Source organism: Polypterus senegalus, chromosome 1 (genome assembly GCF_016835505.1).
Source record: "Polypterus senegalus isolate Bchr_013 chromosome 1, ASM1683550v1, whole genome shotgun sequence".
Lineage (NCBI taxonomy): Eukaryota > Metazoa > Chordata > Cladistia > Polypteriformes > Polypteridae > Polypterus > Polypterus senegalus.
This window is the reverse complement of record NC_053154.1, coordinates 303539289-303556414: the sequence shown is the minus strand read 5'-3', so window position 1 is coordinate 303556414 and position 17126 is coordinate 303539289. Positions and strand designations below refer to the sequence as shown.

The following is a 17126-nucleotide window of genomic DNA, read 5'->3' as shown; positions in this document are numbered from 1 at the left end:
GGGACATTGACTTTTTCCACCGTGTGCTTTGTTTCCGCAGTAGCTGGATTTATGAATATGCTTATCAGACGCTTCATATTTTTGCTGCCTTTTCAATTGTGTAATTCGGTTTTGTTCAGCTCTTTGGAACTGTTGCTTTTATCTGTGCACTGCGTCAGTTCACATGAGCCACTCGGTGTACTTGCATCGAAGGTTCCCAGCTGTGCTGGTGCCATCTCGTGCTATGTCCATGGCTGTATTTAATGTTACCTTAGTCCTGGCACTTAAAACTTTCTCTCGCAGTTTCGCTGAGTTTGTGTCAAACACCACCCTGACCATCTCATCTTCCTCTCCATAAGCACAGTCCTTCACCCGTGAATATTTACCCGTGGCAGTTTGCTATTGGATTGCCGCTGACGGACGGCCTTATATGGGCAGGCACTAAATTACAAACGCCAGCGCAGCCTGTCTATGAACTTAATTTAAAGTGTAGGTTTACATCGTGCTTTGTTTCCAGTAGCAGAACTCATGAATATGGTTGTATATGTCACTTTCGCTTTCTTATTGTTTCGCTGCCTTCTCAATTATATAATGCATGTTTTCTTCAGCGCTTTTTTGAGGTCTTCCTGGTTTTCTATGTACTGCGTGATTACGTGGGAGGCGTGATGATGTCACACGAAACTCCGCCCCCACGGCATTGAAGCTCATCTCCATTACAGTAAATGGAGAAAAACTGCTTCCAGTTATGACCATTACGCGTAGAATTTCGATATAAACCTGCCCAACTTTTGTAAGGAAGCTGTAAGGAATGAACCTGCCAAATTTCAGCCTTCCACCCACACGGGAAGTTGGAGAATTAGTGATGAGTCAGTGAGTGAGTCAGTGAGTGAGTGAGGGCTTTGCCTTTTATTAGTATAGATATATATATACACATCTATACACATATATATACACAGTTATATATATTTATACATATACACACATACATATATATATTAGGGCTGGGACTCGCTTAAAAAAATTAATCCAATTAATTAGAGGCTATGTAAGAATTAATCTTGATTAATAGTATGTAATCGCACACGTAAATTTGCCCCAAATCGCAAATGTTTTTTTTTTTTAATTTAAAAGGATTTTAGTGGGCGTCAGAATCAAATAATAGACATGGACATGAATATTGTAAACTGAAGCTGTTTTAATTTCTGAAAAAAAAAACTTTTAAACTGCATTTGAATTCAAAACAGAAACAAAAATATCATCCCTGGTTAACATTGGGCAGACTTAAAAATAAAGTGGTAGTTTAAGTACTTTAAGTACATTTTCAGAATAGTATTGTCTTTAAATAATAATAACCACAATTTCAACATAAAGTGCAGTTTTTCTTCTTAAAAAAATAAGTCAGAAACATAAAAGGTAATTTGACCAACTTAATCTTTAAACTCTGAGTAACATTAGCCAAAATTATTTTGTACATTAGGCTAAAACAGTGTGATCATTGAACATTTTGTAATTAGATGCAAGTTAAGCAGGTTTCATTTCGAAATTCTACGCGTAACGGTCATAAAGGTCGACAAAGTCCGCCATGTTGAACTTTCTTATTTATGGCCCCATCTTCATGAAATTTGGTAGGCGGCTTCCCTGTGCTAACCGAAACTGATGTACGTACTTATTTTGGTGGTATAATGCCACTGTCGGCCGCCATATTGAACTTTTCAACGGTCTTTGTTACTTATGGGCCCATCTTCATGAAATTTGGTACGTGGGTTCCCAACGCTAACTAAATCCTACTTACGTACATATATACGTCCAAAGCCTGCAGCTCGGTCACCGTGTGAGGCGGCATTGGGTTCCCCATCCCAATGCCTCCCATGTTGTTGGCTGGCTGCCTGCCTATATAAGGCCGTCTGTCTCTGTCTTTACATTCCCTTCCTTGCTTCACCATGGGATTCACGTCTCCCTGCTGATAACTACAGCCTTTTTATTTAATCCACGGCTTCTCCGCTGTTTTATTGTTCATTTATTACGATTATAGTTATTGTGTAGGTATTTTAGACTTAGTTTATATTGTTCAGGTACCCATTTCCTTTCTCATTCCAACCGTACCCGCATTAACATGTCAATCGAGGTGATCACCATCAATCAAAAAACTGTCACTTACCGAGTGGTTTCCATGCCCAGAGATGGCATCTACCTTTTCCATTCTCTTTGTTACATATTGCACTGGCATATCAGGCTCACTCTTGATATCCGGAGGAACATTGTGTCTTATGTATTGAATGACTGGGACAGGTTCAAGGTGTGGACTGATGACGGTACAGGAGATAATTATACTACACAGGAGCACCATAAGAGTGAAATGCTTAAGCCCTTCACCTATGGTTCTGCATGTGAGTTGATGGCTGCCACTGAATTGTTCGGTTGTCGCTTTCAAGTGTACCGAAATGGCCAAATATTTTACACCTTTCGACAACCGCCAATGCCTCTTAAACATCTTAGATTGACAGGTGACGATTTCAGTAGTGGACACTTTGATGTTTATGAATGTTTAAACTCTCAAAAGCTGGATGTGAAGTTATCAATGAAACTGGTTGTATACTTACAACGCTTGACAGATGCCAAATGTCTCTTCAACACAAGTCCTACAAATACTGTAGTAATTGAAACAAACCATGAAACTCAAACCGCTTATGACAGCAGCTATCCAAGCTGTGAGATTATAAATAAATATTGGTATATTTTCCCTCAGTTTAAAAAGGTTTAATTTTCTTCTTAATAAAAATTTTAAGGCAGTACTTCACCGCTGCAAATATAATCATTGTCTTGCGTTTTACTCCTCAAATATCCATTCCTATATCTGAGATACGAGAAAGTCTATGGGGGACCACTCTCGATTTTTTTATTTAACAATGATTTTCTCTTTGCCACTTCACTGTGACTGGTGAAGCACTTGGACAACATTTCTTTGCTGCACAGCTCTCCATTCTTAGCCCCCATAGCTTGTAACTCCTTTAGGGTTCTCTTAGGTCTCTTTGTTGTATCCCTCACTTGTCTTTTTCTTGCACAATTACTCAGTTTCTGTGGATGGCCTGCTTTAGGCAGATCTATTGCTGTGCCATGCTCTTTTGATTACTTAATGATTGATTTAAATGGACACCAAGGGATATTTGGTGACTCAGATATCTGCTTGTTTTGTGCTTTTCAATCACTTATTCATGGAGTTGCTTGGAGTGTTGTTTTGTCTTCATTGTGTTGGCCAGGGTTTCAAAGTTTTAATATCCCCAGTTTAAACCACCCATTTTACTTTTGTTTTCCCTGTACATTTATTTTTCTTTTATATGTCAAGATGATTTTTTTTCTGTGTCTTTTGAGTTCAACATCTATGTACACATTGATTTTCATTAATCTTTTTTCGTTTTAATGATTATTTTCAATGTTTTTAATTTTTCATTGTTATAGGTGTTTTCTAATTCCATTGGTATTTGCTATTTAATGTTGCGGCTGGGTGTAGGAATGGCAGGTAGTCAACAATGAAAAACTGGGACACCAACCGGGTCGTCCCATTTAATAATGTTGTTGGTTCGATTGGGCAGCATGCCTTCAGGCAAAAATGAAAGGAAAACATAAGGTCACTCAGGCACGAAAACAAAAAGCTAAGCTTGTTGGCTTTTCAAGAAAAAAAGGTCGTTCGTTGGAGCTCCGTCTGGTGGTTCTCCTTCCATGCAGTCAGCTTTCTTATCAAATGTGAACCAGAAGTGGCTAAGTGACTCACTGGGAGGTCTCTTGGTGCTGCAGGGAGAGAAGCAGTAGAAGAAGACGTTAGCAACAGAACCCCCTCTTGCCCGGATGGGTTATCATCTACCTCGATCGAGCCCGTGAGGAGATCCTCCGACAATTGTGTGTGACAATGCATAATATTATTCTTTATTAATTATTTTAAATACACAATAGTTTATACGTTGTTCTTCATCCTTTCCGACTGCTTTGTGGTTTCGATGTGCTTGATCAACCTTCTCTATGCAGCTCAGTCCTCCACCTCCTTGCCAATCAAGCTCTTTTCCTCCAGATCTTCTTTGATTTTATTCATCCACCTTTGCTTTAGCCTCCAGCTCTTTCTCTTTCCTTGTACTATCATTCCCATCACTCTTTGCCCATGTATTCATTGACTATCCTCATCACATGTCCATACCACTTCAACCTACTTTCCTGTACATTTTTAGCTATCTCTCCTTTTTTGTTGTATCTCTGATTGATCTTTCTTATTCTGTCTCTTTTTGTAACTCCACACGTCCATCTCTACATTCTCATTCCTGCCACATCTAACTTCTTCTCCTGCGCTTCCTTTACTGATCATATCTCAGCTCCATATACTGTTGCTGTTCTTACCTTTAAATTTTGCCTTAATTCAATCGCACAATACTCCTGATACCTTCTTCCAATTGTTCCATCTACACTGTGTTATCTGTGCATTTAATTTTCCATTTTGGGCTACCCCTTATACTACATATTTAAATGTATCCTCTCCTTTCAAAAGTTCTCCCTGCAGGCTAACTTCTGAAGCTTGGTTATCATTAAACCTCATATATTCTGTCTTCTTTCTATTTATCCTCAACCCTCTATCATTATTCCATCTTCCTCTTCATCTCCTCTGTTCTGGTGCTGCACAATATAATGTCATCAGCAAAAAGCCTGCACCAGGGACACTGGTCTTTCATCCCTGACTAAAGACACCCATCACCAGATCAAAGAGGTAAGGACTTAAAGAGGATCCCTCCTCTAACTGGGATCTTGTCTGGTATCCCGACACTGCTGTCAACCCAAGATATCACTCCCACATACATATCCTGGACTATCCTTATATACTTCTCTGGTATACAAATGCTCCTTATCCTTTTGGTTTTGATTGTCTTTGATTATAAGGAGATGATAGTTTTACTTATGGACAGGTGATATACTTGGTGCTCTTGGCCTGAAGGACATTATCAGAGTAAACCAAAAGTGTATCTGTGTTATTTCATTGATGTGTCCCTTTGCAAAAACAGGCCTTGTACTTTCATCTTCTTTCATTTATGCCATGTCTGTCTGTTTTCTGGTCTCTGGAACACAACAAAGAATAAAGTATTGGATTGCTAGACTGACAACTGTAACCTCTCATTTGCAGAAAGCCATATTTTGGAAGATGTGAACAAATGCATCATTGCCCTTCGAGAACATGACATTGACTGTTTTGACCAGGCAGCAGGAGCAATTCAAGGGCGGTCCACTCGAGTAGCTCATGTGGTAACTGGAGAGATGGACAACTATGAGCCGGGCACCTACACTGAAGGAGTCCTGAAAAATGTGAACTTTCTCACCAATACCGGTAAGTTGCAATCCATGTTTGCTGTCCCAGAATGCATTTCCATTTGCATTTCCAGGTATTGAGTACCATTGGGCTCTGCATAATTTACTACACCATTGCTCTATTTATTGAGAGGAGTCCTTTGTATGAGCCAGTCCACGATTTGTCTGCTGTGCTAGGTATGTTGGATAAGTAAGTTTTGTTTTGGTTTCACTAGAACAATAGGCTGAAAGGACTGATCTTTACTCTCATCAAGATAACTGACAAAACATTTAGCAATTCATCACAGCGACATAAAATGGGAACATAAATCTAGACTGACAGCTTGCATCTTTTATTAAGTTTCATCATGATAAATTGGTGTAAACTGTGTTACTGCTTGGAAATGCAATATCTATGAAAATAAAATAGTCTTGATAACTGCTTCAAAGATCATCCAGTTGATTATGATATTGGTGTTTAAAAATGAAACATTTAAAGATTAGACATAGATAATATATGTTCTAGGATATCCAGGAGTGCCCAGGTGGCTAAAGTCACCATGTCTTTGCATTTGTGAACTACTGAAGACTCTGTTTGTTTCAACTTCTTTGTATAAAGTTATTTCCAAACATGGGCTTTTGAGATGCTGCATCATATTTTACATTAGTCTCTAAATATTAACATTAATATTGTTTTCCTTTATCAAAAGATGTATTTTTTTTAACATTTTATTAATTTTAATAAAATTAAATAATATTCCATACAGGCAAGTCAAGTGTAAAAAAAACTAGGTTTGGAACAAATCAACCCCCACCCATGAGAAAGAGAGCTAGGTCAGCAGAGTAAAACTTTAATAATAGTAAAAATATGCAGATAAATAAATGAATAAAAATGAATAGAATAAAAAAGAGGGGAGAGAATCTGCTTCCTCAATGCTTTAAAAGCTTATTCTAAAACTTGCAAAAGTTGTGTACAGATCCTCTAAGTGAGCATTTGATTTTTTCCCATTTCAGATAGTATATAACATCAGTTACCCACTGACTTAAAACATGTGAGTTAGGATTCTTCCAGTTGAGCAAGATATGTCTACGTGTTAATAGTGAAGTAAAGGCGATCACAGTTTGTTTGTCCTTCTCCTTCTCCATGTATTTGTGCCATATTTGCCTGTACTTTGTTTTTCTCAGGGTACTGCCATTTTCAGTTGTTGCCATAATGACACAACATCGATTCTAAGTAATGTTGATCTGCAAAATTCTCCAATGTGTGTTTCAGGGAGAATTTGTTGGGTTCACTGGTAAACCAAATTTTTCCCGGCCAGCTTAAGCAAACTTCTTTTTTCCCAGCACCTCATGATGCTTTGCGAGATCAGAGTGACATCACAAAGCTGCAGCAGTTACATTGGATGATGAGATCACACATGCATACTGTATACATACTCCACCTCATACTTTATAGCACTGCCTGATACGATTTGTTCATGCATGAATAATTTATGGAGTATACACACATGCATAATGTCACTACACAGTTAGTATTCCAGCCCAATTAAATAAATCATTTCCAGAATTTTAATTTGAGGTGTACATTATCTGGCCATAATGGGAATATTACGAAAATACTTTGCTGCTCTGCATAGATTCATTGCACATTGTGACTTCACTACTAGGTAGCACAGATCGGGTACTAACTGAGGCAGCCTCGCTAAGTATGTAATGCTGCTCCCTTCCATCATAGGGTCTGTGGATGTTAGTTAGTTGTAGTGATAGGAGCTCTAAACACACAAAGAATGTGTAGATGCCACAAGGGCTGAACGGGCATCCCGGCCGGGGAGGAAACAAGAAGCAGACCCAGAATGAAGGATAGGAAAAGGTGGACGGACAGCCCATGTAAAAGAAAAGATGTCGCTGGGGAGTTTTTATTTCCCAAGCACGCTAGATGGCAGCAGTACCAGATATCTATGCCCAGTGGGATGCCAGCAGGGCATGCCAGAAAATGTAATCCAGCAGGACAACCCTGCTGGGGTCACTAAGTGTCACAAGAGGGCACTGCAGTGAGACAAGCTCCCTGTTATAATGGACTACCATATGACCCAGAAAAGCTTTCATTGGGCACTCACCCTGGCAACGGAAGTACTCCTGGGTCTGTAATAAAAGGGACTGCACTCCCTTATCCAGGCAAGTCGGAGCTGGGAGGTAGAGAGGCAACATTTGACTGGATCAGGGCAGTGCAGTGGTGAGAGAATTATAGTGAAGAGGAAAACCTGTGTTTTGTGCTTGTTGTGACATACAGTATTTGGAGGTAATTTGGTTATTAAACCAACCTTTATTTGAACCTGGGACTGTGCTTGTGTTTTCGTGTTGGGGTTTGGGCTTGCTGACACCTGGGTTTCCATCACAGTGATAAAGGACCTGGAGAATAATTTTATCTCAGGGAGACACAGTTGCTCAGTGATTACAATTACTGACTAACAGTTCAGGTCAATATTTTGGTCACAATAATCAGTCCAGCACTTAAAAGATAGATCATTGCACCATTAGAATCCATTCAAAACTAGTTCAGTTTCTCATTCCCTATTGACTTCAATCCATTTCACTGAGTTCATCAAAATTCCTGAATGTTTCCACGTTTCCACTGGACTTGAGGCAAAGCAAATTCATCGGGGTTTGTTCATCACCAGAAGTAATGAAGTCATGTAACAGTAAACAAAAGGAACTAAATGAAACAACTGCACTTTTAGGAAAGTGTGTGTGTGTTTTTTTTTCTTCGTTTGTCTGAATAAGGACTTTCCATTTCACTGTTACAATTGCTACCATTGCCAGCTTCATTGTGCATGACAGCAAGTGATTTATTTGGTAAAGGATAACTGAAAGGATAACAATGGTGTGCTAATCTTTAAATCTGTATATTTGGAAGGAACTTTTCCCCATGCTATTGTAATTGCTTACTTCGCCTTTATTATGTCACCTTATTTGCTCTAAGCAGAGTCCATGGTTTATGGTCAACTTTGCTTTGCTTTATTTACATGTAGCTGTGTCCACAGGAGAAATGAATGTTCATTTCCTTTTAGGACATTATTATCAGTAATATCAAATGGAGTTTGTCAGGAGGCACATTATATTGTGAAAGTATGTTGACACTCTTCCTAATTATTGAGATTAGTTGTTTCAGCTTTACCTGTTGTTACATAAAATTAAACACATAGCTGTGCAATCAGTGACAAACACTGGAAGTAGTATGTGACTATTTTTAAATGTGCTACTGTTATTGGATGCCACCTTTGTGACAATTTAGTATGTGAAATTTCTGCTCGGCTAGATCTGCTACGGTTATCTTTAAGTGCTGTTATTGTGAAGGGGAAGCATCAAGAAGCAATAACAGCTCAGACACAACGTGGTAGACCACACAGTCTTTCCGACCTGAAGCATACCGTGCATGAGAATCGCGAATCAGCTGACACACCACTCACGCTTCAAATTGCCTCTGGAAGCAACATCAACACAAGAACTGTGTGTTGGGAGTTTCATGAAGTGGGTTACCATGGCCAAGGTGCACAAAAGCCTAAGATCATTGTGCACAATGACAAACGTCAGCTGAAGTGGCAGAAAGCACACCGCCATTAGGCTCTGGAGCAGTGGAAATGTGTTCTCTGGACTGATGAATCACAGTTCACTATCTTGCAGTTTTACAGATTTTAGTGGATGTAGGAGAATGTGACTTTCTGGAAAACATAGTTCCCACTGTAAAGTCTGGTGGAGAAGGGGTAATGGTTTGGGGATGTTTTTCTGGTTTGGACTGGGCCCCTTGGTTCCGGTGAAGGGCACGGTGAATGCTACAACATACAAAGAAATTTTACATAGTTGTGCATTTCCAACTTTGTGGCAACAGTTTGATTAATTTCCTTTTTTATTCTAGCATGATTGAGCCCCTGTGCATGAGGATAGGTTCATAAAGACATAGAGGAACTTGAGTGGCCTGCACAGAGCCCTGACTTCAACCTTTCTAAACACTGTCAGGATGATTTAGAATGCAGATTGCAACCTAAGTCTTGTCGTCCACCATTAGTACCTGACCTCAAAAAAATCTTAAAGAAGTTAGTTTTTACCAAACACATCTTGGAACAATTTCTTTTTACAGCAAACTTCTGGTTAACGTTTTGAATTTTGATGCACATGACTTCTGGATTTCCCAGTTTTGATTAATGCCCGGTTCCTGGTCCTGTATACTTATTTTTCAGTCAACACATAAGTTCAGACCTAAAAATGTGGAAAACTGAAGCAGATGTTTATTTCCATAAGACAAAATTAACTTAAGTTGAGCAACAAAAGCTCAGGAAAGAAATATCATATATACTAACAGATAAGTCGGGGCTTGATTTTACCATATAATTTCCAGCATTTTATAATGTTGATCGTATAAGTCAAATGCGGAAAACTCACGCTATTGATCCAAGAGATTATGATATGCTAACGCCCACCTGAGAGTAACCATGGAGCACACTGCCTTTTTTTTCTATGTATTGTGCCTACGTGACCACACAGTAATACTCAAACTATTCCGAATGATGTTTGCACGGATTTGTGTTTTTTGTATCTCACACCCTCATACACCTTTATCGTAAGAGAATCCCTTATCTACAATGGAGCGTTCGATCAGAAGAAAACATGAAGCTGGTTTTAAATTAAAAGTCGTTTTTGTGGTGAAAGAAATTGGTAACTGCATTGCTGCAACAAAATTCAATACGTCTGAAAAACTGATGCGAGATTGGAGGAGGCAAGAAGATGTAAAAAAAAAAAAGTAAGTGTTGCATTTTTGAATGGGCGCATAACTCAGGGTCTGATTTTATTATCGATTTATCAGGTTTCAAGACCCGACTTATACGCAAGTATATACGGGAAGTGAACAAAATTTAATAAGACAAAAATGACTGAAATTGTGCTAGGAATAGCCTTAAGTATTTCAGAGTTGAATTTAAAATTACAGCGTCAAACATCTCGAAGCAAGGAAAAAGTCCAATACAGCACCATATGGTAGGTGATTAAAAAAAGGCTGCTGTCTTTACTAGGGAGAAACAGGTCATTTCAATGTACAATATCTAAAGATTCTGACATTTGGTGTGGATCAATTTGAGGAAGAATCTAAAGATGCTGGAGACTTCTGCACACCGCAAGCATCACAAGGCCCCAGTGTATAAAATCAGCCAGAACGTGTGACTCGCCACATAGAACATCTGCCTGAGAGATTCTTCCTGTAAATTTGTTCCATGATGTACAGTTATTAAGCATTTAGGTCTGTAGATTTCCCCAATGAACTCACTTTATGATTCAGCCAGTAATTTCAACCTGTTTCACTTAAGTCACCGTAGGAGACATTGTAAATCTCCTCCTCCTCCTTTTATGATGGATGGAAATGCTGAACTCAAGTTTAAATGAATATTAAATTCTAAACTGTGGAATTTCTATTGTATTACTTGGTCATCTGGGTGGGATATAATCAATGGCACAGGTCCTGAGTAGAGAGTGATCTTGTCCATACCCCTTAAATATCAACATTCTGTGAAGCCAGATGGGCTCGTCCAGAGTCCGCGCCTTAGGAAGAGGTCTTTGTGATGCACTCTGGAGGCTGTATGTATTTTTCTGATCTCCTGGTTTTCACTCCTGCCTACTTCTTCACCTTGTAACTGTTTTGCACCCAATTCCCAGTCCTGTTGACTTTTTTTTCCACGGCTAGTTCTTTCACATTTAGCACAGACTTGCTGTTCAGTTAAGTATGATATTTGCACTAGGAGCATGTGCAACTGATAAAGTATCACTGCTAAACCAATTGGTACAAAAACAAAAGTAAAACACTTTAGGGACTTTTAAAACTGGACTTGATGTTATTTTATTAGAATTACCTCTTTTAAGGTTAATTATTTTTCCCTTGTGTCCCAGGATTAAATATCTTTCCAAAAAACAATTTTTTTTGAAAAACACACAAAGCAGTGGTTTCACATGTTACCTTTCCTGCCTGTCTCCGGACTGTGGTTGTGGTGACGCAGGGGAGCTTCTCCATCTTCGTGTCCAGTGGTGTGAAGCTCCAGGGCCAGAGCAAAGTGCTCTGGGGTAAAACCCTGTCCCTGAGTTCCCTTGTCCTAATTTACAGCAGGGAGTGACACACAAGGCTTGACTGCTCAATGGTTGACTTTGTTATCTCTTTCTTTTAAGATGCTTGTTTTAGGTTAACAGAGACCAACATGAGAGTCCCACTACGCCGTCAACAACAAAACCAACCACGCCTTAACTACCTCTATATTCAAAACTCCACCCCCCAAACACCGACAACTCCACCCACATCCCACATTCAGTATAATTGGGATGTCAGGCTGCTATTTTAAGCTCTGATCCCAACACACACATGCATCAATATAAAATACTTATTTGTGACAAATGTTATTCTGCCTTATGTTCCATGAACCCCTGCAGTATATAAATTCACATACTTATTACAAAACTATTTGTCTCATCACTTATAAGCCAAAAGGCACTTTTTATAACTAAACAGCTTGAAGTAGTCAAGTGGCTGGTAATGCAGTGTCCACTGGCATGCCATGTCATTTGATGAAGGCCAGTTGCCAGCTTGCCTCCTCCACATCTATGTCTGGTGTCAGCCACACAAGTGCATTCATCTCGAAGATCAGCTGTGGACCAATCAGCTGATGCAAGTACCTGACTGTCGTTTTCGATCTCCAGTTCATTTGCATCAAAATCAGAGTTCGATAAGTCGCAATCCGATTCAGCAATAATACACAAAAAAAAAAAAATGTGCATGGAGTAATTTGCTTTGCGCATTTGCTTCAGTTTCTCACCTGATGTCGATGCCATTCTAGACGTTGTTTTATTCTACACTACTCACGCAAACCCAGGAGTCTGATGTCAAGTAACGGTGAGTGTTATCGATGTCTACAGTTTTTTTTCGCCCTCTGCCCCTGAATGTTGACATCTGCCCCAACAGAATTAAGTGGATAGGACTGACAAACTTTGCTGGGCTGAATGGCCTGTTCTAATATTCTAATAACATATGCTAAGTCAAACGGTCAGAAAACTGTTTGTCTCTATACCTTTCAATCAAATCTGTCTAAGAGATCATGTTTCTGTCTGTCTAATAATCATTATATTGACATACCATAAATATAACAGTATTAAGTACATTCCATTAACAAGTTAGCTTGCAAGGTATACACCAGTATCTTCCATTATCTGTGTAAATGTGCTAAATCTAAATTATACAGTAAATTCTCACTATTACATTTTCTGAAGATTGACTTATTCACTATTATAAAAGTGTAACACATTTTGAGACACCTGTGGTCTATTCAGACCTGTTCACACATAATGGTGCAGGGACGGGCATAAAGGGTTTGAAAAAATAAATCTGAGAAGCCTGTCACACATGACCGACGTGTGACATTGAGCAATAACTGTTTGGTGATGCCTTTACATCTCCAGAGCTGCAAGCGCAATACACTGAATGGATCAACACATGCCCAACTAGCGCCAAGAGGCATTTGTAAGCTGTTCAAACCCATTTGTAATGGAGACCGGAGCTTGCAATTCATCACACAAACAAGGAATTCCTAGTTAATGTGTGTCATAAGCTTGTACTGATTAAGTCACTGCCTTTTCTACACAATGCCTGTCACTCCTACCAACTGGATGGTCTAGCAAGATACTTGGTTTGGTCTCCTGCTACGATCAGTTGCTGCCCCTGGTAGATCACCTAGAAAATGACTGAACTTAACTATAACGTTAGTAAAAGTCTTAACAAGGTTTCAGTAGATAAACCTGCGGAAGGATCATTACCGAGACTGAAGGGATAAGACCGACACATCCACCCAAACTCTGGTCCTCCTCCTGAGCTGGAGTCCTGCCAGAACCTAAGCCCATTTTTCTCATAAGGTCAATGCTTGAGTACCTGTATTTTCCATATCCGCAGGGTTTTTCAGGAATGTAACAACCGCAGATAAGAAGAATTGAACTGTATTTTAATTAAGCAAGCTCTTTATCTGAATGTACCATTAACATTAACTTTCCAAGATTGGCTACTACAACTAATATAAAGGTAATTACAGCAGACAAAAGATGCATTTGGCTAGCCAGAAGATCTTGATAGGGTATAATCAAGTTCAAATGACACAGAAAATAAAGGACACCACTAACTTCCCTGAAGAACAGGAACACAGTGTGAGCTGTAGCACAACAAACAGCTTTTGATGGCTTTCCAGGAGATGGCAGCTCTCGATCACAATAGAGATACTGGTATAAACATGACAGTTGTATTGCAGTGTATTTTAAGAGTGAAGGCCGTGGAGGTAGCTGTACCGAGTCAGTATCTTCTGCTCCGGCCATCCTTTCAGCCTTTCATGACTCCTAATCACGGCTTCATTTTTGCTGTGCCTTCAAATACCTGAGTATCAGCTTCCCAGCACACATAATTCTTCATTCTCACGGAGGGCAGACAGGACATGTCAGCTTGCATTGACAGGGCAGGTGATGGCCAGTCAGGGCAGTGTCAGTGACTGTCTTTAAGAAGTGTGCACTGAAGGCTCAGAGGAACAGGATTTGAATGTGGTCAGCTGTGCAGAGTCAAGACTGAGATCAGGATCCAGGGGATTACAGTTCTTGAAGCTACACGACAAAGTCATCTCACCCTTGTCAGATGCAATGAAGTGAACTCAGTCTGAATCAAATCTCTCATTATAACACTTTCAGTAAGTTGCTAATAATAATAATAATAATAACCAATAAGGAGAGTTCTGTATCTTATAAATGCTTAAAAGAGATGTGTATTTATGCCCTTGAGGACAATTGTTAATTTATGATTTTGCGATTGCCTCTGAGTTTTATTCAGAAAAAATGTTAATTGCTTTGCACTCCATGTTTCATAAATAATAAAAACAAATTTAAAAAGCTTTCATTTTTTTCAATATTTCTAATAGGAAATTAGTTGAAAGCTTTGCTTAGCTTTGGTGACATCTCCCAGCCTTCATGTATTCAGGACATCTCTTTGGAAAGCTGTCAGGTGTGCTTTGCCTTCACATTGAGGTCACCCTGAAATCGCTTGATAAGAAAAAATATAATCAGCCGAGATCACAATTTTTGTGATGTGATAAGTAAAATAAAACTGAGAGGAAAGGCAGATCATTCTTTGAGTTCCAGTCTTGATAGACAGTTTTATGAATTCATTTTTGAGTACAACAAATCATCCAATTACATTATTTTCCAGCTATTATTATTACCCACTGGGATTAGTATTCAACCTGTTATGTGTTATGGCTAAAATAATGCAAAAATCAAATAACACAAACGCACTCAGTCTTGTTTGACTTTTCCAAATTGTCCGGCTTCTCAATTTTTTTCAAACACTGAGGTTGACAAACTTTGGATAATTGCTTTGCTGCTGCAATCCATTTCTAGTGTAGCTGCAGCCAGAGGCGAAAAATATTAAGCCAAGCAGAAGCAGTGAACGTAATTAGATGATTGGCTAATAGGAAACTGCCTTTTGGAATAGCCGAAATGTACTGCCACTTTAAGATGAAGTGTATTTGTCATCATTTATATCAATCCACATAATGACATTAAGATGGAAAACTATTAAGTGTCTCTAATTAAGCATGAGTTCTGTTTCAAACACTTGATTTGGATTTCCTATTGATTTGAGGACATATGTCGCTGGGAAGAGCAAAAGGAGTTTTTTCTGTTTATTTATCTCATCTTATAAATGTTCCATGATTATTGTCTACAATAAGGAGGGTGTACTGTGATCAGTGCTGCTGCTCCCTCACATTTTCAGCAATCTGGGTTCATTTCCTGGTTGTCTCTTTTTATGTGCTCTTTCAATGTTCACCTCTTGAATGCGTGGGTTGCCACCCACATCCCAAATACAAGTACTAATTGAAAAGTAATGAGTCTGTCCCCATTTCTTGGTCAGGGAGGTACACATGAGAATGCTGTTCAGGTGTTTGTGAACAACATACATTGATGTGTGTGAACCGGCAGTTTGTTCGCCGTATTCTTCAGCATTTGTCACAGAGATTGGAAGCACCTTGTATGTGTCATCATGGCGGATGAAGAAGACATTCCTGTTATATGGCACAGGCAAGAGTGGTGTTTAGGGGTGGCAAGTGGGCCCCACTCCTAAGGGGGCCCCACTTTTGAGGTCTGCATGCCCCGTTCCAGCGAATTTGTCAAGTTATTTTCTACAGTATAGATCAACCATGTCTCAAGAAAGGCTTTGCAGTCTGGCCTATCTATAGAAAAAGACATTGCATCTAGATTAGACTACTAAGATGTCATCAACGACTTTTCCAATTGGAAGGCAAGAAACGTGGATTTTCATCTCTGAACCTGGAAACCGGTAAGAGATTTCATGATGAGACCTCTACATTAATTTCACACTTCCTGTCAAAACACTGAAACTCACATTTTACTTGCAGGCCATTAACATGTCCAAATATTAATGCTCAAAAACATGTATCGCTAATGATAACCGGGTGACATGACATCAACCTGAGTTATGACTATGACATCCTGCATATCGAGATTCAGAGTATATTTGAAATTTGGGTACTTTTGTCGAAGAGGCCCTGCTAATTTCCGCATAACACCACATCGCATTTAGCACTTTTATGGTATTGTCATGAATTATGAATTGCACTTTTTTAATAGATTATATCATTATATTCTGATAAAGTCCGTGTGTTATCTTGTAAAAAATCTTGTAAAAATTTGGCTGAATACTGTAATAAGAAAATCCAGTGTATGTTAACATTATTTTTATTAAATTCATGCTCAATTTTATACAGTCCACACATACCAGTAACAGCGTTTGACGTAACCAGCCCCGTATGGGGATGGTCAGCCTTAGGCCCCGCACACCCCTAAGGCCACCTCTGGGCACAGGAGTGTGATTGAATTTTGTATTAATATTTAGATGAGCGGTAATGAAACTCTTGAAATGTTATGGCCAGCATATGGTGATGAAACAATTGGCTAGGCTCCTGTATTTAGGTGGTGGAAGCACTTTAAGGTCAGCAATATGCAAGCAAATGACAAATCGTGTTTGTGAAGGCTTCCTGATGTCAACATTGATAAGGCTAACGAACTGTTGCAAGAAGACAGAAAGCTCACTTTATGCAAACTGTGAAAATGTAGGACGCCACTTCGAAAATAAATAATCTGAGGCCATGGAGTCATCGAGTTATGAATAAAAAAAAACAGTCTCATTATTTATTAATTAGCTCTCATTATGAGTAAGTTTGTATGTGAGTGTGCCAGCATCCCATCCAGCTCTGCCCCCAAAGATACCAGGACAGGTTCACAAATTAAATTAACTCAGTTCAGGAAAATGATGTATTGTGCATCTGAGAAGAGATACTGCCATTTGGTAATATTATCTTTCAAAGTTAAGGTGATGTCATAAGAAGCTTTAAAGCTCAAGGGACTTCCCTATAATAATTCCCTAATGCGACAATATCTATGCGTTGTTTGCAGATATTCCCCAGTTCTTCATGCATTTTTCATTTGTTTTTTTGGTAGAGTGGTCATTATTTATTTCTATATTCTATGAGTATACTAAATTAAAGGAATACTTTATCCAAAAATGATTTTTTTTAAATGTTGTCTTACACGGTGTAGTTTGTAATGGTTGTTGGGAAAATAATCTGATCAAAAAGGCGTATGAGATGACCAACTAAAATATTGTTAAGAAAAACACTTACAGGAAAACGCTAACTTGGCTTTGGTGACATCTGCACAGCCTTCATGCATTCAGCACATCTCTTTGGAAAGCT

General features: G+C 39.0%; 1 protein-coding gene across 2 annotated transcripts in view; it reads left to right on the top strand.

The window, feature by feature from the left end:
* Positions 1 to 17126, top strand: part of LOC120514561 (catenin alpha-3-like) — a 2459329-nt gene that overhangs the window by 2218339 nt on the left and 223864 nt on the right. For both annotated transcript variants that reach the window (XM_039735001.1, XM_039735009.1), the window contains exon 12: positions 5138 to 5338. In XM_039735001.1, coding sequence (XP_039590935.1) covers positions 5138 to 5338 — 201 coding nt within the window. The remainder of the gene's footprint in view (positions 1 to 5137; positions 5339 to 17126) is intronic.